The sequence below is a fragment of the Chinchilla lanigera genome, unplaced genomic scaffold (assembly GCF_000276665.1).
Source record: "Chinchilla lanigera isolate Chin_1 unplaced genomic scaffold, ChiLan1.0 scaffold00054, whole genome shotgun sequence".
NCBI lineage: Eukaryota > Metazoa > Chordata > Mammalia > Rodentia > Chinchillidae > Chinchilla > Chinchilla lanigera.
In genome coordinates, this window is record NW_004955455.1 from 431,724 (window position 1) to 456,166 (window position 24,443).

Sequence of the window (24,443 nt, forward strand, 5' to 3'; positions counted from 1 at the left end):
TTTTTTTCTCTGGTACCGGGAACCGAACTCACGACCTTGCGCTTGCCAGGCAGGCGCTTTGCCGCTGAGCTAAATCCCCAGCCCCTACCTGTGCAATTCTTATTGGCTGACCATAGCTTTGTCCCACCTCATGCCCACCTTGCAATTTCCTATTTTCTCCCTACTTTCGACCCACCTCACCTTGTGGTTTTGCTCTATAAATTTCCTAGAAAAGACAGAGTCCTGGGCAACCCACTCGGGTGGTCCTTCTGTCCCTCTCTTGGACAGAAGCTTTCTTTCCCTCAATAAATGTATTCTGCTCTTAAAAAAATAAAATAAAATAAAACGTACATAAAAACCACATTTTTATTTATTTATTCATCTGTTGATGGGTCTCTGGGCTGTTTCCCAGATTTAGGTATTACAAATTGTACTGCTAAAACACGAGTGCTTATATATTGCTATAGTATGATGCTTTTAACTCTTTGGGGAAGATATTAAGAAGGGGAATAGCTGGGTCAAATGGAACTTTTAGTTTTAGTGTTTTGAGGAATCTCCATACTAATTTCCATAGTGGTTGTGCCAATTTACACTCCCACCAACAGTGGAGAAGTGTTCGTTTTCCCCATAGCCCCACCAGCATTTGTTATTCGTTGATTTCTTGATGATAGCCATTCTTTCTGGAGTAAGCTGGAGCCTCAGCATTGCTGTAATTTGCATTTCTCAAATAATCAGTGATGTTCAGCATTTTTCATGAACTTATTTGCCATTTGTACTTTTTCATCCGAGAACTGTCTTTTCATTTCAGATGCCTATTTTTGGATTGGGTCTTTAAATTTGAGGATCTGATTTTTTTTTGAGTCCTTTACATATCCTAGGTATTAGTTCTCTCAGAAAGACAAAAATTTCAAATTGGAAATCTGATAGCATCTTAATGTTGGTGTATTCCACATACTTTTTTAGATGGCACATCAGCTCTGTAGTGGGCTCAGGAACAGGAGATGCCATCCTCTTGGGCTTCCCATCCAGCTCAGGAATGACTCTGACCACAGCCTTGGCAGTGCTGGTGGGTGCAGGGTGATGGTGAGAAGAATTATGGCTATAAGGCCACAGTTTGCCAAGGGGGCTGTCCACACCCACCTAGGTTCTGGGTATTGGTGATGGCACAGGTTATAGACATGTGTGAGTTACTTACCTTGTCATGGCTGACCTTGGCCAGGATCATGGATGCTGTCACTGGAAGTTTCCAATCCTCTTTGGTTCAGTTGCTGAGTGCTTTCTTCAAGTGGCTGTCAGCTGTCACCTTCTACAAGGATGTTACAGAGAGCCACCTTGCCTAATCTCATGCCCTTCTTGGGGTGGCCCCTGTCCAACAGTTGGTTGACATGGAAATATAGAAGCTTGACCTTTTTGTCACAACTTGGGAAAACTGGGCTCCAGGGGTCACAGTGGATTGGCTAGGGTAGTCTCTGTGTTTTCATCACAAGTGGACATTTCCCTTTGCCCAATTCTGATCCCCACCCTCCTCCATCCCTCAGTGGATGTTGATCCCAAGGGCATTCCTTCATAGACATCTACTCACCAGATCCAATCTTAGACTCAGGGAACCCAGGGCACAGCTACTGGTACCAGCCGTGGCCAGAGAAACCCAAGGCTAAGATCAACTGGGGAGCTGGAGCACTCCCTGCCAGGTCAGTGCTGTAACTGGAGGAAGAGGTAGAACATTGATTAGTCCCTGATTCCTGGGGAAGCACATGGGTTTAAACTTCCAGTAGGAGTGGACTGGAATGGAATACTAGTGGAGGGGAATGATTGGCTGGCAGGTCACAGCAAGCATTTGAGACAAAGGGGAAGATAAGTAGTACATGCAGGGCAATGGAACTGACTAGGTGTTGCTAAGTTTGATGGATGCTCTTTAAAAAGACTAAAAAGTAGACAGACATGAATGGCCAATTGTAAGCTAAGTGTAAAAGCTAGAGGACCTCTAGGTGGCATACAGGAGAGCCCCAGCTGTAGTGTGAAGCAAAGAAAACTGAGGGTCAGAACCAAGACTCAGTGGCCTGATGAGGCAAGCTCCAAAGATGGATTGTAGGAGCAGAGAGACAAAATGTGGGACTGAAAGTAGAGGGTATTTGAACAAGGAGAGCAGAAAGGCTAGATAAGACAGAATTTATCAGTTTGGAACTGATCTCTCCAGCTACAATCTTGTCCCAGGCAAGGACACTAGGAGATGGTGCAAACCGAATACAAGCTGGTTTCTACAAGCACAGCAAAGCCTAGATGAAGCACAGAACTTGAGATGCTGGAGTTCCTGTGGTAGACAGCAAAAGAAGGGACTAACGAGTGCAGGGACATGGGTATGCTTGAGGGAACATCTTAAATAAGACCAGAAAACCCACTAGCAGCCAAGAGGACACTCCAAGGCCACCTGGGGAGCTGGCACCAATACCACTAAAAGTTCAGCAGCAGCTTCCCTCTGCAGGCTGCACTGATTAAGGGAAAGGCCTTTTCATATTGCATTTCCCTGAAAATAAGACCAGGTCTTATATTAACTTTTGCTCCAAAAGACATAATAGGACTTATTTTCAAGGAAGGTCTTATCTTTTCATGTGCAACAATCTACATTTATTCAAGCACAGTCATGTCTTCTTCTTCTGGAACATTGTCATAACTCTCTGAGCCCCAAATTCTGGCCTGAATTTCTTGCAACTCCATTTCCAGTAGAACCATTGGCCTCAAGCTTTCATGTCCAGTAACAGAACTCTCCTTAAAGGGGCACTTACTGTTCATGTAGCCTGCTCCTAGTGCACTGGCAATGCAGCTGTCAGAGACTTCATCCCATGAATTCTTCACCTGAGCCACAACCTCTTGCAGGCTACGCTTCACAGAATTTCTCTTAAGTCAAGTGTTAATTGAAGACTTAGGAGATAGGAGCGGCAACAAAAATGATTAGAGTTAAGAATGATGGTCCACACAAAAGCAACCAACAATTGCAAGCACCAAAGCTCAGATGTTTCTTTATTTCACCCAAGAGCATTAAGTGCATCTGTTACAACACAAGACATATTAAATTACAAAGATTCATATTAGACACAACTATGTCCGTTCCATATCAAGTGCATGTGTTATTTGTGTGCTGTGTCTGTACTCTGGTTGGTCACTGGGCAATAAATATCCAGTTCATCTGTTTACTTAAGCGTTTACCTCTTGTCCAAATGTACCCACTTGGGTATTTGAAATAATTATAAATACTTAATTATAATTTATATTATCATTAATCCCTATCATTTTGTTCTGAAACCCTGTATTGTTCTTACTGTTTTTGCTTTGTTTTGTTTTTGTCTATGTTTTGGCATTTCGCTATTGTTCTTTTTTTAAAAATTCTCTTTAAAATAAAAAATTTGTATTATCATTTCTTTTAAGTATTAATGTCAATAATGTTATTTATGTATACTTAATTATATATTACTATTGTTATTTTATAATTCAATACATTTGTCATGTGTTGTAACAGGCAAACTAAATATGTCTGTTTGGCTGACGATCTTTTTTGTTTGTTTGTTTTTTTGTTTTTTTGAGACAGGGTCTCGTTATGCAGTTCAGGCTGGCCTTGAGCTCACTTTATAGCCCAGGCTGGCCTTGAACTTGCAACCATCCTCCTGCCTCAGCCTCCCAAGTGCTGGGATTACAGGCGTGCACCACCACACCTGGCTCCCCTGGCTGATGATCTTAACTGGGGCTTATTTGTGGGGTAAGGTTTATCTTACAAGCATCCTGGAAAATCATGCAAGGGCTTATTTTCTAGTTAGGCCTTATTTGGGGGGAAATGCAGTACCTATTGGGGTCATTCTATCACTCAACAAACACCCACTGAGTGTCTACATGTCATATGGACCGGAACAGTGTAATAAGGATCCCACTTTACAGAGAGAAACCCTGAGGCCCAGCCAGATGGGGCTATTTCCCCAAGGCAAACAGTGAAGAAATGCCAGCACTGGATCCAGCTCCAAGGCTTATGCCCTCCCTGCCCCAGCCCCCCATTACCAGAGCTCTGTGCAGACCTGCAGCCTTCTGGTTATAGCATGGGTTGCATGGAAAGCTTCTTCTTCAGAGATTGCTCCCTCCTCCGTGTTCCAGACATAGGCTATCGTTCATTGTTACTCCATGTACCAAAGACCCCTTGAAGACCTACTGAGCGCCAAGAATTAACCACGAGGCCGCAGACTGGTCGTGGGTGGACAGGTAGACTGACAGATAAACATCTGGAGAAAGCACAGTCAGCTATGAACTCAGCAGTGGATGAATCCACTGACTAGCGTACTACTCCATGATCCAGTCGCCTTACAAAAGCCCCACCTCTCAACATAGGAGACTTTTGAGGGACACGTTAGCTATGAACCATAACACCACTCTCCACTGGGCCCCAGAGCCCTCAAAGTCTCCTGGTTCCTGTGTGGATGGACAGCTGTATCTAAAGTAGGCTTCTGTTAGAGTTCCAGTGACTTCTGCAGGCTCAGGAGAAAATGCATGTTTTGGGAAGTTATTGCCCTGCTAGTCACAAGGAAGGCAGGGCAACAGCAAATGGGAATGGTGGGAATGATTCTTAGGGAAGCAGTGCGCCATATTTGAATGATCGTGCCTTTCGCAACACTGGGGATTGGACCCAGGATGTTTACACTGAGGTACATCGCCATTCCTTTCTTAATTTTTTCTTTTGAGGCAGGTTCATGGTAAGTCGCTACAGGACTGAATTTACGATCGTCTTTCCTCCTACTCCTGGGATTACAGGTGTGTGTCACTACACTCAGCTAAAATTGTGTCTTTGGAGCCAGAGTTCTGATTCTGTTTCCCACTAGCTATGTGAATCTGTGCGATTTGTTCTGTCTACTGGTCTCTGATTTTTTTCCTCCTTCTAGGCAGTGGACAAAGCTCTTTAAAAAAATAATTGCTAGGGCTGGAACCCTGGGCCTTGAGCATACTCAGCACATGCTTTCCCCCTGAGCCATACCTCTAGCCCTGAGGATGAAACACTTTTTACAGGATCCAGTTTAGTGTCAGGGTTAAGACTGTATCAGTCTTCTAGGGGCAGCATTGCCTGGATTCAAGCCCTAGCTCTCCACTGCCTTGGGTAGGTTGGTTAACCTCCTCGTGCCTTGGTTTTCTCCTCTGTAAAGTGGGGCTGGGAGAAAAGCCCACTTTACAGCGTTATCAGGATGGTTAATTGAGTTTGCTGCTGGCTGCCGGTTGTGTGAGGTGTGCTCATCTGCATCAGGCACATTCATTTGTGGTGTTCACCCACAGCCACCAGCTCTGTCTCCCAGTTATTTCCTCCATGTTCAGCCAGGCTGCTTTGGGTTTCCATATGGCCAGGGGCGGGAGCATGGGTGTGTGGCCTGCTCTGGAACAGAGATGAAGCCTGGGAATGTGCTTGCGTCCGGAGCTGTCCCCTCCCCTGCAATGTGCCACCAAATATGTCCATGCTCTCCACTGGCTGGTCAGCAGCCACCCCAGGCTGCCGTCTCCTGGCCAGACCTGGAGCTCACGGGCTAATTTTAGAAATGACTTGTAGGCACAGCTGCTGTGATCGCATTGGTTTGGAGGAGGGTGGGGGCCGGGCCGAGCAGAGCAGCAAGGGAAGGGGATGTGTATGAGCGTTTAGGGAGGGTATTCCTGACATTTCTCTGTCACCCCGGCTCTCTTGGCTGACTGGGGTCCCTTTGTGGCTACCTGGGGAGAACTTTTGGGTAGGAGTTATTCGCTGGACCCGCAGCTACCAGGTACTGTATTGTCCGGCGGGGTTTGCAATAGGGACCTTGGGAGCGGATGGGAAAGTTTTAATTTTCTGGGCTTTTAGGGGCCAAGATGGGAGGCCCTGGGTCCTTTCAGTTGGTATATTTTGAGCTTTTCTATTGCTGAAGGCTTCCGAGGCCTTATCCCTTTGCCTACTTCCTGTGAAAAACTCTGAAAAACAAGACTATTTTACAATCCAATGCTGGGCTGAGTGGATACTTTTTAAGCTGATCACTTTCCTGGGGACCTAACTGTTTGCTAATCATTTTTAAAAATATGCCCAGAGTCCTGAGTTAACCTCTACTGCTAAATCTTAGCGGGCAGACATCAGCATTTATGTTTCTTCTAAAATATTAGTGATTTCTGCTTCACTGGTTTAGGTATCAGGCAGCTCAGTTCTTCCCTCTTCATATTTTCAGTACTGCTCAGTGTCATCTTTAATTTTAATGGTTTTTAATTTTCAAATAAAGCATGCAAGAGTAGTGGGGGAGGGGTGTGCCTCAGGGCTGAAGTTTCCAGTGTCACACGGCACTTCCTTGAGAGGAGGTGTTTCGTGTGGCACACCCGTTAGGTCTCAGTGGCCAGGTCTCAGTGGCCAGGCTGGCAGGTAACATGGGGCTGCCTTCCAGAAGTCTGAAGGCTTCACTGCGGCAGGCCTCAGGGCCACAGTCTCTCTGAGGGTTTCCCGTGGAGGTGGCTGGTGAGAAGAGCCTAGGAACCTCCCAGGTGTCTCTGAGATACCTGAGCTGGGCTTGACCCACATGGGCAGGATCTGGGGTTTTGTCCTGCAGGCCTGGAACTCTAGGCTGTTACTTTTAGTTTGTGGCCACCCAAGAAGACACTTGCCTTGTTTGGGGTACAGCTCCTGGAGGCTGAGTGTCCCATAGGGATGAAGGTGCCCTGCATGCTGTCTCCACTGCTGAGCTAAGTAGTATCATCCTGTGCCTGGTGTGTCCTGAAGAGGGTGGGAGCAGACAGGGAGGGCCCTGTGTGAGCTTAGGATATGGGTGAATTCTAGAAAGTAATAGCAGAGACTGGATTTGCGGTGAGAAGGAAAGAGAATGAATGGGGAAGAGAAGGAGAAAGAAAAAGAAGACACTGGGAGGGTGAGGCAGGAGGATTGCAAGTTCAAGCTCAGTCTGGGCAACACAGTAACTTAGTGAGCCCCTGTCTCAAAATAATAAAATTAAAAGGGCTGGTGATATAGCTCAGTGCAAAGGTCCTGAGTACCAAAAGAAAACAAGAAAGAAAGATAGAAAAGAAGAGGAGGAAAAAGAATAGTGGAGGAAGAAAGGAAGTTGAGAAGTAAAACAAGAGACAGGCTCCTGGTCCTTGCTTTTGAAGGGCTGCATGCCACCAGTTAACAGGATTTTGGTTCTACCTGCACATGGGCCTGGTCACCTTGAATCACTTGGCTTGGGCTCTGCTGACCCTGTGACCTTGCACATGTCCCTTCCCCACTGGAAGCTTAGTGTCCCCTCAGCTTCTGAGGCTGGTGGGACTCTCAAAGATCTCAGGAGCCACCATGTGGGGGCGCTTGTCCAAGTGTGAGCCATTGATCTCTCCAGCTAGCTGGCCTGGGGAGGGGCATCTCAGGCCCACTGAACACTCCTGGGGGACTTGGGCCAGTAACAGGCACAATGAAACCCTTCAAGGTGGTCCTGGTATGCACCTAGCTACCTTGTCTCTGGTGGGAGATCGCATGACAGAGGACTGCTGCATGGCACAAGGCTTGTCACATCGCATTGTCACCAGTGTGGAAAACTTGCATGGTGTTTCATTGGGATCTGACTGTTGCAAAGATTTGATTAAGTTCATCCTTTGTTGTCATTTAGAGATGAGAACCAGGGCCCAGCTGGAGAGACTTGCCTTGAGCAGCCAGGAGGTGGGATCTCGGGATTTGCCTCTACAACCACGGGAGTGGGCCTCCTGTGGGCCCTGGTGTAACTGGTCCCTAGAGATGACAACATCATCTGCAGGGTCCATTTTAAGTAGGGGTTTGGTTGCTGTGGTGTATGGCACGACTTTCATGTTGAAATTACACAGAATCGAATTGTTTGAAAAATGGAGGAGGTGGATTTGAGACAAATACCGGGTCCCAAGTGCTGCCCAATCCACTCTATGTTTATGTATGGTGCAGATGAAGCACAGAGAGCAGAAGCAACTTGCTCAAGGACACACAATCCTGCAAGGGCAGCCCTGGGTTAAGGGCAGCCACTGCCTTGGCTGGCTCAGGAAGCAGCCTGAGGCTCTCCAATCATCCCTGTTACTCTCACTCCCAAAACATTTTCCATCCACCTCCAAGAGGAAAGGGTGAAATCTCAGGTCTGGTTTGAATAGAAGGAACCAAAATGAACTTTATGACACAAACATGGTGCTTGGACATCAAGGAAGGTGCCAGTCTCCCTCCTTCCCTCCCTTCCTTCCTCCCTCCCTCTGTCTCTCACTCCATCCAGTCTAAAGAGTTCAGCGCACCATCAGCTCCACACCACACGTTTCATCAGAATCACTCCCACCCCCATGACTCACCCAGCTCTGTAATTTTTCTTTTCTGCTCTATGTACTGTGCTTCTGTCTGATGCTTACTTATTATTTTAAAAAACTATAGATTCTAGCAGCAGAGGAAAAATCCTCAAGATTTGGCCAAGTGGGTTGCCCATGTCTGTGGCCTGTACTCACGTTGGGGGTAGCAAGAATTTCAAGGTTTAGATCTCAGGAATCGTGTCTCCAACTTTCAAAGACCGAGCACAGTTTCAGCTGTTTCTCAGAGACAGCTGGGGTCGGAGTTTCCATTTCACAGAGTGCAGCTGGGTTAGCTGTTGAGTGCAGAGAGAGAGACACGCACACACATGGCTGCTGAACGGGATTAAATGTCTCATTCGTGCTTAATATTCCTGTGGACTCGGGTGTGAATGCTTAGCCCCATTTTACAGATCAGGAAGTGTGATTTGCGGGGTTAAGTGACCCTTAAATAAAGCTGGGAGTTAGTGCTTTTCTACTCAAAACTGGAATATTTAACTGAATCTGAAGCAGGTTAGGATAATGATCTGTACATTATTGTTTTATCAGGGCAGACAACAGAGCCTGTCCACACTTCCTTTCATCCACTGATCATCCGGAGGGCAGATAACATTGTCCCTGTTTTACAAAGGAAGAAAGACGATCAGCGAGGTTTACCGACCTGCTTTTCCTCTCAGTTTTCTGCCACACTGAGCGGCTCATTTTCTCATTATGGTCCATCTCTTGTCTATTTATTGTTCTCATCAAAACTGTGTTGTGCTCTTTCTCCCTCCATGCTCCTCTCCGCCTGCCATGCTTCCTCTAGACCAGAGTCTGGACAGGTGTCATCGGTGCACTGTTGATCCTCGGGCAGGATGACTATGTTGTGGGGCTGTCACATGCTGGGCAGGATGGTTAGCAGCTGTCCTGGCTTTGGCCCACTAGCTGCCAGCAGCACCTCCTCTCCAGTTGTGTGTCACGAGCAGAATGTCTCTAGGCATTGCCAGATGTCTGTGGCAGGCACGACCACCACATGGTGGGAACCACTGTTCCAGCCCAGCCCTGTTCAATAGAGCTAGCTCTCTGGGTCAGAGGAGTTGGGCATGGTAGCACAGGCCTATACTCCCAGCACTCTGAGAGGCTGAGGCAGGAGGAACACAAGTTCTAGGCCAGCCTAGGGGATTTACAATTGAACAAGATCCTGTCCTAAAATATTAAAGGGCTGGGGATGTAGTTCAGTGCAAAGACTGTGGGTTCAATCCCCAGTACTACAAACAAACAAGAAAGATCATCAGGGGAGCCTTCCAGATAAAATCTGACCAGCTTCTTTCTTCATTCTACCAAAGGAAACACCAGACTAGAATAACAAGTGCTTGCTACAAGCACCACCCCAAGCATTCTAATGCCCATGGCGGACATTGCTAGTTAATCCCAGCGCATTTCCTTGTTGAATTTGGACATAGCTCAGGTTCTCCCCATACAGGATATTTCTGATATACAGTGTACTGCCTGTCTCTCAGAATTGATGTGGAAGTTGAAATCAACTTGGTCTGGGCTGTATCCCTCAAGGTCCTTCTGGAAAAGAACATACTCAACTGGTACTCTGGAGAACCTATAAAAACGCAATCTCTCTAGAAGTGTGCATGGGTTTAAGAGGACAGTGTCAGAGATTAGCAGTGCTGGAAATTCCTTACTGGCCATGGGCCTTGTAGGGCAAGGGCAGAAGAGTAATAGAGGAGCCTGGTGACAGCTGGAGCCCATGAACCATTCAGAGGAGTTGTGGTTACAGACAGAGAGAGCCTTTTCCAAGACTAGAGCCAATACGGAGGGAGTGGGGGTAGAGAGAGATGAAGCCCCTGACCTCCAATTCCTCCCCTGTGCAGGTCTCTTGCCAGAGCCGTCCTCTGGCCAAAGTCAAGGGGAAGCCAGAGAGGAAGCAAGCCCTGGGGGCAGGGGGAACAGTCTCTAGTGGTCCGCCCCTTGGAGTTCAGGGTGAGGGTGGCCCTTGGACAGAGCATGTCACACAGCTGCTGCAGCCATGACCTCACTCCGGTCATCCAGTCCTCTCCCAGGCAGCTGTTAATCAGCTTTCTTTCACCGTGACAGAATACCTCATGGTGACAGAAAGGAGGAAAGGTTTATTTTGGCTCACAGGTTCAGTCCATGGTTGGGTGTCTCCAAGGCAGAAACATCATAGTGGAAGGACATGTCGAGGAAAGCTGATCACTTTCCGGCACTCAGGAAGCAGAGACAGAAATCTTGTGCTAATAGGCTTGCCGCTTGCTTCTGTTTTATTCCATTAGAGCCCCCACATTCAGGGTGGGGTCTCCTCAGTTTGCTGATCCACATGCCTATCATTTCTGCAGCCACCCTCACTGACACCCAGAAGTGTGCTTTATTAACTTCTTAGGCATCTCTCAATCCAATCAAGTTGACAGTGAGGATTAACTCATACTGTCCTTCTCCAGGGTGCAGGTCGGCTGTGTGCTGAGGGCAGTGCAGAGTGTAGATGGCTCACTCCAGGGGTGTATTTAAGAAGAGGGCATGGAGCAAGGTGCAGTGTGACCGTTAAGGTAGGGATCAGCAAGTGATGGTCCAGGCACCAAATACAACTCTCCCCTGGGGATGGAAAGCCATCTCCATCATTTGCGTACTGCCTCTGCTCTGACAGCAGAGTGGAGTGGTAGTGACAGAGAGCCCATAGCTCTGGGTGCTCCAAAGGTTTACTATCTGTCCCTGGGACACAGAGAAAACATGCTAGCCCCTCTTTTTGGAGGTGACACAGTCCTCTGGGGCTAGTGGGCACTGTCATTTCTTCTGAAACTGAAGTGGCTGAGAAAGGAATTGTTGCCAGGATGGGAGCAGGGAGTGTGCGGGGCCTGCCGCAGTCACCTTTGGAGAGGGAGGCAGCTCCTCGGCCACCCTGCAGGGATCGGTGGCAGGCTGCCCAACTGCAGTGGGGTTGCCCATGAGCTGACCTCACCAGTGGTGGGAAACACGAGACAGTGGGTAAAACCCAAGGGAACAGCATCTGCTGGCAGAAAGCAAGATAGAATATGACTCTGTGTCTGATGGGGAAAGACCCAGGCTCGGGGCTGATTGGGGTGTTGTTGGTTCTCCCAGCAACCTCTTTCCCTGTGTGCCTGGCTTCCCACATGACATTCAGAAACAGCAGGTGTCAGGTGGCCAGCTTGTCTCCACTGTGCATCTTAGCTCTGCACCGGAGCCCGCAGCAGTCAACCCCTCTGCCTGCCCCTGACACCCCTGAGGCCAACTGGACAATCAGTGGTGACACTCATGAGCTGGGGAGAGGCAGAAATCCAAGTGTAGATGGAAATGGTGCAAGTCTCAATAGGGACTTAAGCTGTGTGCTCAGGCGAGCCAAGGGCAGGGTGACTGAGTATCATGGTGGAGGAGGCAGGAGGCTTTCAGAGGGCCAGGCGGGGTGTCAGGTCCAAGATGGCCAGATGCGCTGCATGCCAGCAGGGTGGCAGGCAATGTGGGGAGACCTTGTGCTGTGGTGGCTGTGTGCACAGACTTTGCGGTTGGCCTGCCTGTGTCCCAGGGCCTGCTCCACCCCTCCTGGCTGGGTGAAAGGGACCTCCCTGCCTCTGCTTGGGTGTCTTGAGATGGGGCCACTGCCTGCGTCCTCTTCAAAGAGGGGTGGGGAGAGCAGAGGATGTGGTCACCCAGGCTCCCAGCACGGTGGAGGCTCCCCCTCACCAGCTCTGCTTTTGCTGCCCCCGCCTTTGAGGTAGGGAGGGCAGAGAGCTCACCTGGGCAGCAGCACAGGGATTTAGGCACCCAGGGATCACTTTCCCTCCTGTGTGACCCTGAGTGAATTTGTTAACCTCCCTGATCCCTGGCCCATGGCACATCCAGCCCCATGACTGGCACCAGACAAAGGCTAAGTGAATTTCAGTGCCTCCTCTTTGTACACCCAGCCCTAGTCAAGGATGCGCCCACTTGAGACAACTTCCTGGGATTCCCCAACTTGCCATTGAATACAGGGGATCTCTGAGCCTCAGCCTGGCCAACCTTGCTGATATGGAGCTCGGATATGGGGAGCTGGCATGCACAAGAGGACTCAGACATACCCATACCTGGGGGAAAATCTCGCCTTGATCTTCCTGCTGAGTGACCTTGAGCCTGTGCCCCAGCCTCTCCGAGCTGCTGGCTGCTCTGGGAATGATACCAGTGATGTACTGTTATAAGAATATAATGTAAAAGAGATTTTGGTTTCAGGATGTTTCAGGCCCAGTGGGAATTTCAGGACATCAGAGGCAGTTTTGTGGCAGGACCTAGGCCAGTGCTTGGTGTATCACTGACTCTCTCTAAATATCAATGAGTCCTCTTGTGTTGGGGTCCCCAGGCCAGCTGTCACCATGGAGTCAAGTGAAAATACAAACAGGGCTGAGAGCAGGGACCAGTGGTCAGCACCTGCTTCAAAGGTGGGTGTCGTCTCACTTTACAGAGAAGGAAACCAAGGCTGGGAGAGCTTCCTGGGTCCAGGGAGAGGTGCAATCCCATGGTGCATGGGTACAGATGCACAAGGGGACGGCAGAAGTCCCTGCCGCAGACCTGCTGCTCTATCCCTTCTCTCCCCACTGATTATTCATTCACTCCCTCATTTGTTCAACAATTATTTATCAAACATTGAAGAGAATGAGCAGAGGGAAATTCTGGCCCTTGCAGGAGAGTAGGAAGGGATGGGGGACTATGATGCAATTTAAATAGCGGGGAAGGCAGGTTCACTGTGAAGATGACTCCAGGCGAAGACTTGAAGGGATGAAGGTGTGAGCTGTGTGTTGGGCAGAAGGAACAGGCTGGGATATGTACCCAGAGGTTACTGTAGCTGACTTGGAGGACTGAAGGGAAGAGCTGTTAGGACAGGTGGTCATCAGGGCCCCGTTGGTACCACAAAACCCCTGGACATTTATCCTCTGTGAAAAGTTTGGTGCTTGGAGGTCTGGCTGCCTGCTGTGGGGTGACAGGGAAAGGACCCTTGGGCCTTTCAGATCTAGTGCACGTGGAAAATGGTCCATGTCATCCCTGACCCTGAGGGCTGCCTCTCCTTTGCCAGTCTCTCTCCTCCCTAAAGGGAGACTCGAGGCTTCTGCAGGAATCTGTGTGGAGGCTCCTCATGGGCTGAAAACAGCTGCTGATGAGGCAGCTGTGCATTTCAGCCTGGAAGGGACGCAGGGATAAGAACACTTGTTTAAATTAAGGCTGACAAAGCCTTGCCGTGGGGTTGGCACCTGGCCCTGGGTCAGTGGGGCTGGCTCAAAGCTTTGAGGGTGAGGACAGGAGAGGGAGGCCCCACTGGGCTCCACTTGCTGCCCCCTCAAGGACAGACCTCGTGTGAGTGGCACCCACTGTGTTGAGGACAGCCGCACCCACAACCAGGATTCCCCGGAGCTTGAAGCTGAGAGTGATTCTTGGGCCGCAGCCATGATAAGGCCAGGCTGGGCTGGAGGGGATGGGCCACAGCCAGGATAGTGCTTTGCGTCAGGCCTATTCATAGCCCAGCTCTGCTCTTCAGGCCAGTCCCCTGTGAGTCACTCAGGGCCTCTCCTGTCTCCCAAGGGGACAGTGGGCAAGGAGGTCTTCGTCCCCTTCCTTCTTCCATCCCCCACCCCCTCTTCCCTACACTCTGGCCTCACGTTGAACCTGGGGCCTAAGCACTGAACTATATCCCCAGACCATTTTCAATTTTTAAATTCTGAAACAGAGTTTCATGAAGTTAGTAAGTTTCTCGGGCTGGGCTTGGACTTGCAATCCTTCTGCTTCAGCCTCCCAGAGTGCTGGGATTACAGGTGCGTACCACCACGTCTGGTGCACACAGTCTGTTTCTAAAGCAGAGACTCGGTGTCACGCAGGGACATGTTTCCAGAGTCTCCCTCAGGCACATGGCCCCCTCCGAGCCAGAAGTCCCTTTTCAGGTCTCTGTGCCTTGAGAGTCCTTTCTTGCAAGGCTGCAGAGGAGTTCCGTGGTCTCCCCCAACCCTGTGCTGAGAGGCACTGAGCAGCCAGATGCCCAAATCCAGCCCTGTTGCAGTAGTTGCCATTTTCTGAGGTGTGGACACTCCTGTGGCTGATGCCACGCCACTAACGGAGCACTGCTGAGTGCAGAGTTGGAGAGGACCTTCCTGGTGCGCTCTTGTGGGGGGTTAAAGTTGGCTTGTGCTGGATCCAGGGTCCAGCTCATTTCCATCACATGGCTGCCATGATGCACAGGTGCCCAAGCTGTCTTCTCATGCATAGGTCACTGGAGGAGGCCACCTCGAGGCCCACAAGGCCTAGAAAGTGCTTGACTTGTGGTGACTCTGACAGCGGGGGATGGACACTTCTCCCAGGAGGAGGTGGGAGGGGTCTGTGCGTACCACTTCTCGGAGGGCGTGGCCAGGAGCTAGAAGGGAGCAATGGAAGGAAGGAGAAAGAGCCTCCTCTTGTGGCACCTCCAGGAAGACCCCCGGTGTGTTTCCTTGCACTTGATTTTCTCCGTGGGGCATTTTGCTACTGCAGATTTCAGTTAGTTTTCATTGTGCAACACTGTTTTAACCCATTGTATATTGCCCGGGCTGAGTTCCAGTCCCAGCACCACAAAAAGAAAAAACTATCATCAAATTGTGCACTTACCATGGGTGGGTCTTGTGGCACACAAATTAAACCTCAATAAAGCTATTTAAATCCAATGTTTCCTAAAACTGTGTTCCTTGGAGCTGTAATATTTTAAGGATATATTTGATTTTACTTGATATTCTCTAGGTATTTATTGGGCACTGTGTCTGCTTTGTCAATGTTATAAGTGACCCAGCGATGACATTTCCTGGTTTAGGCTTACTTTGCCAATTTTGTTTCTAGAAGACAGTTTTCTGGGTCCAAAGTTAGTGTTGAGGTTTTCAATAGGCTGCCTAAATCTTATCTCCAAAGCAGGGGCCAACTGGGAGCTGTTTCCTGCTCTCATCTAATTTGCATGATCAAACCACACAGGCAACCATCCTGTTATTAAAAGAGGACTCTACTCTCTCCTTTGGTGTTAGCAGTCAGTGTCACGGTTGCTCTTGAGGGAACAGGGACTGCAATGAGGTTCCAGAGGCCTGGTAACGTCCTGCTTGTATTTTGGATTGAGATATTTCTATCTCATACAGTAATGTGTCCGATCTCAGCTGTACAGTGGGATGAATTTTTGCATATGACACACTTACATTAGCACCTCTTGGGTCAAGGTACAGGCCATTCCCAGTGCCCTCTTAGAAAGGTCACTTGCACCCTTTCCCAGCCCAAAGCTCAGCTCCTCTCCCTTCCCCTTTCATCAGTTGCATTTAAAAAATTTTCTTTTGATAATTTTGCGATTGAGCCCAGGCCCTTTCCACTGAACTACCTCTTCATTCTTTTTAAATTTTGAGACAGAGTCTTGCTAAGTTCTGCAGGCTGGGCTCAGACTTCTGATCCTCCTGCATCAGCCTCCCAGAGTGCTAGGAGTACAGGCGCATATCACCACACTCAGATAGATTTTCCTGTTCTTGAACTCCTTGTATCTTTGAGATCTTACCCAATATGCTAGTTCTGTAGGAATGGTCTGTTTGTAAGAGCCACTGGGCTGAATATGTGTGTGACGATGTACTTTCTTGATTGTGTGTTGTGCCTTCATAAAGGATTAACATGTGGGTAACAGGAGTTCAGGGTGCTGCCACTCCATGATCCATGGCCAGTGGCCCCCTTGCTGGCCACCATCCTCATGAGCCTGAACAGATCTCATTGTCTCTGGTTGTGCCCTTCCCTTGGTGGGCATGCCTCACGTTGCTGTGGTGGTGGGAGCAGGGCAGTGCTCATGGTCTAACCTGTCTCTCTTCTTTCCCATCGTGTCTCTGTGTGTCAGGCCTGTTCCTCTCCTGTCGTGTGCTGTGTGTGTCTGTGAGGCCCATTCTGTGCTGCCTGCAGGGAGCACCATCTCGCCTCACCAGCTCGTCGCTGATCATCTCATCTCACCGCTTCAGGCCCCGGTGGTGCCCAGCATGGCCATCTCGTCACGTCTCGCCCTGTGGGAGCAGAAGGAAAGTGTTACTCCAGGCTGGGCTGCAGCTGTGGGCTCGGAGGGCCCATCACAGCGGGGCAGGGGGTCTGACGTCCGTCTCTCCCTGGGGCATGCCCAGGCCCACTTGCCACCTTCCCTTAGCCAGCTCACTTAGCTCCGCCTTCCTGACCCGGGCAGCACTGGTGATCATGCCCTTGACGGCCCTCAGCTGGAGGCTGGGAAATGAGCATGGGGGAGACCCGCTGCCCGGTCTTTGTGCTCACAGGGCGTGTGTGGGGGTGGGGGCAAAGGTGGGGCTGTTGGCTGCCAGGCTGATGCGGTAGGGGTGGCTTTTCATAGTTCCTATCTTCTGTCACCATGGAGGATTAGAAATGGGTTCTTCTCCCCCGTTCTTCCTTGTGTTTTTCATAAGGTGTCAGGAAGGCCTTGTTTCCTCTCTCTCCCTCTGTCTCTGTCTCTGTCTCTTTGCTCTGTCTCTCTCTCTCTCCCTCCCTCTGTCTCTCTCTCTCTCCCTCCCTCTGTCTCTCTCTCTTTCTCTCTCTCTCTCTCTCTCTCTCTCTCTCTCTTTTTTTCTCTCTCTCTCTCTCTCTCTCTCCATGATGCCTGTGGCCCCCTAGCTTTGTGCATGTGATTTGCTTGGAGGTAGAAGCAGGGAGAAAAGCTTCTTTTTGGCTGCCCCTGGCCTTCTCAGGTTGCCCAGGCACAGTGTTGGGGCCAATGTTGGAAGAAACAGAGGAAAACACCAGTTTAAGACTCACTCTCTTTTATGAAGTGGGTCTTGGTCCTGAGCCTGGCCTTGCATGACCTGCCCCACCCCATGCCTGGGCAGAGGTTTGCATCAGAACCTCCCCCTCCTGCCTTCTGTTTCCTTTGGATCCCTTTATCAGCTGGGCTGCAGACAGCAAGCCTTTACAAGACACAGGCAGAAACCTTGATAAGAAGGCTATTTTAAACCAGAGTGTGGCTCTTCCATATAAAGCCCTAGTGATTTATTCTTTCTCACGAGCAGCCACAGTGAAGCAGGTTAAAGACACACATGCCAGTGGGCCACAGGAGGTCCTATGTCTCAGCCTCCAAGGTCACTCTGTGGCCAATGGAGGGGTCTCAGCTTTTAGCAAAGCCAGCCGGCTGTGGCCTGGACACATTTCTAGGGATAAAATGCCCCTGTCCAGGATCCCTGTTTTAAGAGTCAGTTTTAGTTAGACTGCAGCTGCCCAGGCGCTGGTTTAAAGGCCATGAAAAAAATATGGTGGAGTCATGTGAGGGAGCTGGAGCCACAAGACTGGGTCCTTCTACAACTGTCCTTAAGTACTCAGGAGGAATTGGTATCAGGTCCCCCCGGAGATATCAAGATCCACAGATACTCAAGTCCATTATATAAATGGTGCAGTACTGCATAGAACCTACGCATGTCCTCCTGACTACTCTAAATCATCTCCAGGTGACTTATAGTACCTGAACAGTGTCAGTGCTATGGGAATAATTCTCATGCTGTATTACAGTTTGCATGTGTTTCACACAGATGCAATTTTTTTCCTTAAATATTTCTCCCTGTGTGTGGTTGAAGTCATAGCTGTGGAAGCCGCAGACATAGAGGGCCAAATGTATAAACTCTGGACACAGGCCCCTGGGCCCCCCTACACGTCCTGGCACTCAGGAAGTGAAGCGTTCAGCAGTGGATCTGTTATATTAACTCTAAGTGGCAGGGCAGGAGAGTGTGGATGGTTGCTGGTGATCCACCCCTTCTGGAAGCTGGAGAAGCTCTTTCCAGAGCGGGTCCTCCCAGAGATGGGACTGTCCCAAGCCATGGTAGGGAACTTATGGCCTGGATAGTCCAAGCAGAAATCGCATTGGCTGAGCAGCCTCTACTGCATTCCATCTCCGTGCACTGTTGTGGGGCCCCCTGAGGCCCCACTTTGATGTGGCCTCATTCATAGGCTCGGTCATGGGTGTCCTCTGTGGTCCTCACAGGCTCCCTGGTCCCCTCTCTGGGGAAGTTGCCCCGGCCAACTCACTCAGCTCTCACCTTGCTTGCTTCTGCAAACAGATCCGGGAGGAGGACAAGAGCCCGCCGCCATCCTCGCCTCCTCCCCTGTTCTCTGTCATCCCAGGGGGCTTCATTCGGCAGCTGGTCCGGGAGACTGAGAAAGAGTCCAAGGAAGCAAGACGGAGAAAAGAGGCACTGCTCGCCTCCCCAGAACAAGAGGTGAGTGGCCCTCAGGAAGGGAACCAGGTGCCTTTCCAAACATACCCACTTCCTGTCCTGTAGGCCTCCTCTGAGTCAATTCATTCTGTCTTGGCTCTGCTGTCCCTGCTTTGAAGAATGTCTTTTCTTATACTCTATCTGTTGGACTCCTATGCAGCCTGCAGCACCTACCCCAATTTTACATCTCTAGATATTCTCCCTTTGCTCTCCTTCCTCTGATTTTCATTGTACTTGCTATGCCCATCTTTGTTGTAGAAAGCATAATATTTGATTGTAGGGCTGGGTTGACTAGGGATTCTTTAAAGGCAATGACTTCCTCTTTCATTCACTCTGCATCTTGGGCAGCTGTCATGGTATGTGTGTGGCCAATAGTAAATGTTCAAGAAATGTTTGTTGAATGAACAAATCAATGAATGATAGCAGTTGATATATGATGGGTGAGGATGATTTTACTCTACTTTTGCAGAAAGGAAAAGCTGCATACTGGCTAAGCTCACCTTAAGCAGGAGAAGAGCTTCAAGTTGGTTGCTACTTACTGGTATAGATGTATGGTTGCTAGAGTATTGAAATTGCTCTACATCAGGTGGGAGTTGCTCATGGCTCAAGGACCCCAGGAGCCCCGCAGCTGCCTTCCTCCCCACTCCTCCTCCTCCTAGTCCCTAGGAATGGTTAGAGTCCAATAACTGAAGGGCTAATGCGTGGCCAAGTTAGGGATCTTAGAACCCTGCCCCATCTGGCATCCCTTCTGAATGACAGATGTCTACTAAAAGCCTTCATTGTTCTGGACACTACTGCTGGATTGAAGCAATCGTTGAACATGATGCAGCCTAACTAGTCCCTGATGGGGGCCAGTCTACCTCCCTCTTCTCCTCCAGCTCCCTAAGCAGGGAGGCTGGGCACCAGGGTGGCAGGCCTGGAGCGCAGTGCAGCCTGGGAGTATCGCTGTGTGAGGCTTTCAGAAAGAGCATTTCCTCTCCTTGCTCTCCAGTGCCCCTGGGGCCAAAGGACATGCTGCTGTAATGGGCTTAGCGGTCTAGTGGCCTCATGGTCAGGAGTTTCCTGAGCCCAGTGGCCATCCTGTTGCCTCCCTCCTCCACTTCAGCTTCCATCTGCCTGACCAGGCCCACACATGCCTGCCCCATCCAGTGACAATGGCTTTGCTATGTCAGGAAGTCCTTTGGCAGCTGAAACAGCAGCAGCTGTAGAAGTACTCTGGCCAAGTCTTGTCGGAGGAGGACAGCATTGTCCCCAGGCCTGCATGACTTCAGTTGGCCCCAGACCACAGTTGTCAGGTCTTGGTTCTGTGTTCTGTAAATCACCGGACAATGCTCCATTTACTGATCACAGGTTTACTTAGGATGCTGTGGCAGTGGAGTGGATAAGCTCACACTCATGTATCAGAGGTGGGGACTGAGCCCTGGGAAGTCAATGTCTTGCCCAAGGTCCTGAGACCCGATAGAGGCTGAGCCAGAGGATGAGCCTGTGTATTCTCTGTCTTTGTGAGCTGCCAGGGGAAGGGCCATCTTTGTGAGTGAGGTGGCCAAGGTGGTGGCTTTGGAGGGGTGGAGAGGACAGGGGCCCTGAAGGATGTGGGCCATGCTGGCATCACTGTGAACAAGAAAAGAACTGAGTGAGCATGGGGACAAGTTGTCCCTGCTGGACCTGGGTAGAGACTGAGGGCCACGGCAGGAGACGGACAGGCCCTAGACCATAGCAGGTGCTGCTTGAAAGCCAGGATGCTCAGGAATTGGAATAGGGTGGCCTCTGGAACACATCCCCATGACTGTCTCCTGGTGATGGACATTTCTTATCCTGAGCAGTAAATGACACTAGGCTGTCTCTCCTTGTGCCAGCACCACATTCCCATTTGGTCTTCGTACAATCCTGGCAAGGAGCCACAGGATCCATCCCCATGTGGCAGGAAGGGAGATGAGGCTCACAGAGGTGACCTGATTTTTCTAAGGCCATGTGGCCAGTGGGGGCAAAGGAGAGACGGCAGAACCCTTGAGTGGAATGTCAGGGAGACCTCGTTCTGGCCCTGGCCCCATCCCTGGGTGCAGTCCAGGCCAGGTCCCTTTCCCACCACAGGCCTCAGTTTATTCACCTGTAACACAGATGTGCTATGCATGTCCTCTTGACTCCAGGGACTCTAGAGGGGATCTGCCCTCCATATGTGAAGAAGGCCGCTATGGGGACCAAGGACTTTGTGACTGAGAATCCGAAGGATGAGAACTCTCAGGCATGCAGCGTGGGGGAGGCTGGGCTTGGTGAGCTTTTGTGGCGCATCCCCATGTCACTGTCTCCTCTGTGGCAGTTGGTTAAAAATAAGACACTGACTCACTTTTCAGGAGGGTGTACACAGGGGTGAGACTTGCCAGGTGCAGTGAATCCTCTTCTGAGGCTGTGTCTTGCAGGTCCCCGAAGGTCAGTCTGAGCCACTCAGCTGGGGGTGCAGAGCCGTGGTGCTAAGCTCTGGCAGTACACTGAAATCACCAATGGTGTTGCGGCCAGATCGACTACCTCAGAGGCCCTGGGAGGGGGCCAAGGTGTCTGGGCTTTAAAGCTCTCAGGAAATTCCAAAGAGCCTGAGAAAGTCAAGAAAGGGGCCAGGCATGGTGACACAGGGTTTTAATCCTGGCACTCAAGTGGCTGAGGCAGAGGATCGCTGCATGTTTGAGGCCAGCCTGGGCTCAAAGTGAGTTTGTGGCTAGCCTGAATGGCATAGTGAAACCCTGTCTCAAAAAGACAAAAAAAAAAAAAAAAAAAAAAAAGTCAAGAAAGCACATGTGTATACAGCTGTTAAGGTAAGCAGAATTTGGGTTCAAGAGACTGAGCTTCATGTTGAAGCTTTGTCGTGGGGCACCTGGCATCTCTGTGTCTGCATCCTTGTCTGCAGAATGGGATGCAGTTGAGCAACTACCTCCCTGCATCCTCAGGAGGCTTAAGTAAGATGATGCATCCTAGTGATGCAGGGCCCACTGCCAAGGGTCTTTGGTCACTGCCATTATCACTAGTACAGAGTTGAAGAGAGGGCTGTATGTGCTTTTGTGACATCCACCCTAACACAGGAGAAGGACACAAATAAAAGCTAGAATGGAGCTCAGAATGTGGTCACTGCTGGGGTGGAAGCACCAGCCCAGTGCTCTGGAACTGCACGGATGTATGAGATGGCTTCTGAAGGAGGTGTTTAGGCAAGGTTTTGTGGAGAGGGACGTTTGAGCTGGGTATAGAACGATGAGCAGGTGGTGAAAAAGTGACAAGGGGGAGAGTAGGCTGTAAGCCAATCAGTATGAACAAGCTCAGGGAAGCAAGGAGGATGGGTCAGGGAGGATGGGAGATGTCCAGTATAGCATGAGACAAGAAGGGACAATCAGACCAGAATAGGGCTGGGAGCTCCTTCTTGAGGATTTGAATGTCTGATATGATGTGGAGTGATTTTCCTGTAAACTGTAGGCAGCCACCAACATCACTGGATCAGCAGAAGGGAACACAGTTCTGAGGCCATGGCAATGGCCCAAGTGAGAAAGGATCTGGGGAAAGAGACATGGAAGCTTGGTTTGGTAGGAGGAATCAACTCAATCTCAGGGCTGGTTTGAGTGCAAGAGTGCGTGCGAGTCCCAGTTCCCAGCGCAGGTGTATGTGCGGCTGCATCACGTGGTCCTAGATGGAAGAGGCAGATGAGGGCTTGGGATGAAGCCAGGATCATGGCAGAATGGCCCCTAGGTCTCCATCTGCAGAGGTGGCAACAGAGTTGGGCCACAGCCAGGTTGGTACTTGGAATGGAGGCTGTGTAGGGCCGAAGGAACAGGCAGGAAAAAATGCCCAGTAGAAGGGCAAACTGTGGAATCCCCTTGGATGTGATATAGCCCCAAATGTTCGGATCTGGTGGAAGCTGAAGATGCAGGGATGGAAATGAAGGCCTGAAGCTAGAACAGGCAGCGGGTCTGGGGACCAGGGCAGCAGAAACAGTAGCTCAGATTGTTTATTTTGTGTGGATGTTCCTTAGCCCTTCCTGCTTGTCACCCCGTTCAAACTCTGCATGGTCAGGGGGAAGCTATGTGAACAAAGGGGATACTAAGGACGATGCTGTCATTGGTCACTGAGCTGGAGAGTGGGACCTCCAATGATAGGAAGTGGTTCCTTTCCTCATTTCCTTCCTGGCCATCAGGAAGAATCAAGGCGAGAATAATAACAATAACAGCAGCAGCACCTTCTGTTACTGCAGTCTTGCTCTGTGAGGGCATCCGCTTCTGCGCAGTATCATAAATCCTCATACGCATGCTGTACAGCAGGCCTTTACCGTCTTCATTTTATTGATAAGCTTGCAAGTTCAAAAGGGAGAGCAATTTTCCTAAGGCCACCCTGTGAATGTGTGCAAGAGCCAGGAGTTGAACTTGGTTCTGTGGGGCTCCCAAATTCACTGTCCTTTCACTCTGTCCATTGGCCTTGAGGCTCTGTGCCAAGGCTCCTTGCCTGGCATGGCGCTTGTGGAATCTTGGAGGTGCTGGAGGAGCATTTGGATGGACTGAAGGGTGGATAAGTGTGAGTGTGTGGCAAAGCTGTTGGGTCAGCTGCTTAGTATGGTGATTTCTTTCCTAGACCCCAGAAGTTTCCATTGGCCAGCCCAACAGCAAGGCCCACAGTGGCACTAAATCTGGAAGCCAACACACTTCTGGGGACAGCCAGTCTACCTCTCCGCAAGGAACAAGCATTCCGGGCAAGGACAGCCAAGGGTCTGGCAGTGCCAACCCTGAACTGATGACCAGGGTCAGTGGTGAGAAGCCCCAGGAGCTGGCCCCCAGTGGGACACCAGCCAGAAAAGTCCTGCCCTTCAAGAAGGGAGTGAGGAGGGGTGATGTGCTGCTAATGGTGGCCAAGCTGGACCCAGAAGCTGCCAAGCCGGAGCAGAGGACCCAAGCCCGTGATGTCCCCACTTGCAAGACCTCACCTGCAGCCACGGACCCTGGAGGGACAAAAAAAGGGGAGACCCCAGGAACTCCTTCTGGCCCTCAGGCCAGCACCGAGGATTTGGCCTCAAAGCCTGAGAAGACCCCGACTGGGGGTCATGGGGATCCAGGCCAAGGGACAAAAGGCGACAAGGGTCAAGGCACAGTGGGGAAAGGAAGTGGGGGTCTCCAGACTAAGGGGTCAAAAGGGGGTGAGTCCAAGGGCAAAGAAGAACAGAGGACTAGGCTTCAAAGCCAAGGGGCAGGTGATGGGGGGCAGCAGAGGACAGTGGAGAAGGAGGGAGGAGATCCCCCAAGCAAGATGGAAAAGAGAAATGTGTCCAAGGATGTGGGAGCTGAAGGGAAACGTGTTGGGCTCCAAGTGCAAGGGAGAAAGTGGGGAGGGTCCCTGAGCAGAAAAAGCAAGTGGGATAGTCCCCAGAGCAAGAAGGACCGAGAAAGTGAGCCTCCGAGTACTACAGGGAGGACAGGTAAGCCTCAGGCCAAGACGGAGGAGAGGGGCAAAGTGCAGGGGAAGGCAGGGCAGGTTGGGGAGGCTCCCCGGGCACTGGAGGAAGCAGTTGAGCTTGGGAAGGCAAGTGAGGCCTCGAAGTCAGAAGAGGCGGAGCAGCCTCGAAGGAAGGCTGTGGGTTCAGGTGGAGCTGGGAGCCAGGCTGAGAAGGGCTGCAAAGCCCCAAAGGAAGTAGCTGCAGAGAGGGTGCCACCTGCAGCCACTGAGCCACAGAGCCGGCCAGAAAGCAGTGCACAGAGGGCTGAAGAGCAGTGCACCACAGAGGAAGGTGCAGCCGGGGCCTGGCCGCCACGGCAGGAGGGGTCTGCAGAGCCTTCGCAGGAGACTCAGGCGGAAGGGCCTCCAGGACAGATGCAGACCCAGGAGGGGCCTGCCCTGCAGGACAGGGGCAGAGGCGACCACAGTGGAGACTTGGACCAGGTGATGGGCTGCAGCCGGGGGATGGGGAGCTGT

The 24,443-nt window shown here is 50.6% G+C and overlaps 1 protein-coding gene across 3 annotated transcripts in view; it reads left to right on the plus strand.

The window, feature by feature from the left end:
• Window positions 1-5,584: 5,584 nt before the first annotated feature.
• Myo18b (myosin XVIIIB) overlaps window positions 5,585-24,443 on the plus strand; it is a 258,854-nt gene continuing 239,995 nt past the window's right edge. For 2 of the 3 annotated variants that reach the window (XM_005396137.1, XM_005396139.1), the window contains exons 1-4: window positions 5,585-5,756; window positions 16,151-16,325; window positions 18,354-18,512; window positions 23,112-24,410. In XM_005396137.1, the coding sequence (XP_005396194.1) occupies window positions 16,287-16,325; window positions 18,354-18,512; window positions 23,112-24,410 (1,497 nt within the window). In that variant the 5' untranslated portion in view covers window positions 5,585-5,756; window positions 16,151-16,286. Of the gene's footprint in view, window positions 5,757-10,771; window positions 10,842-16,150; window positions 16,326-18,353; window positions 18,513-23,111; window positions 24,411-24,443 lie in introns of those variants that run through there. The other variant, XM_005396138.1, reaches the window with a different exon arrangement.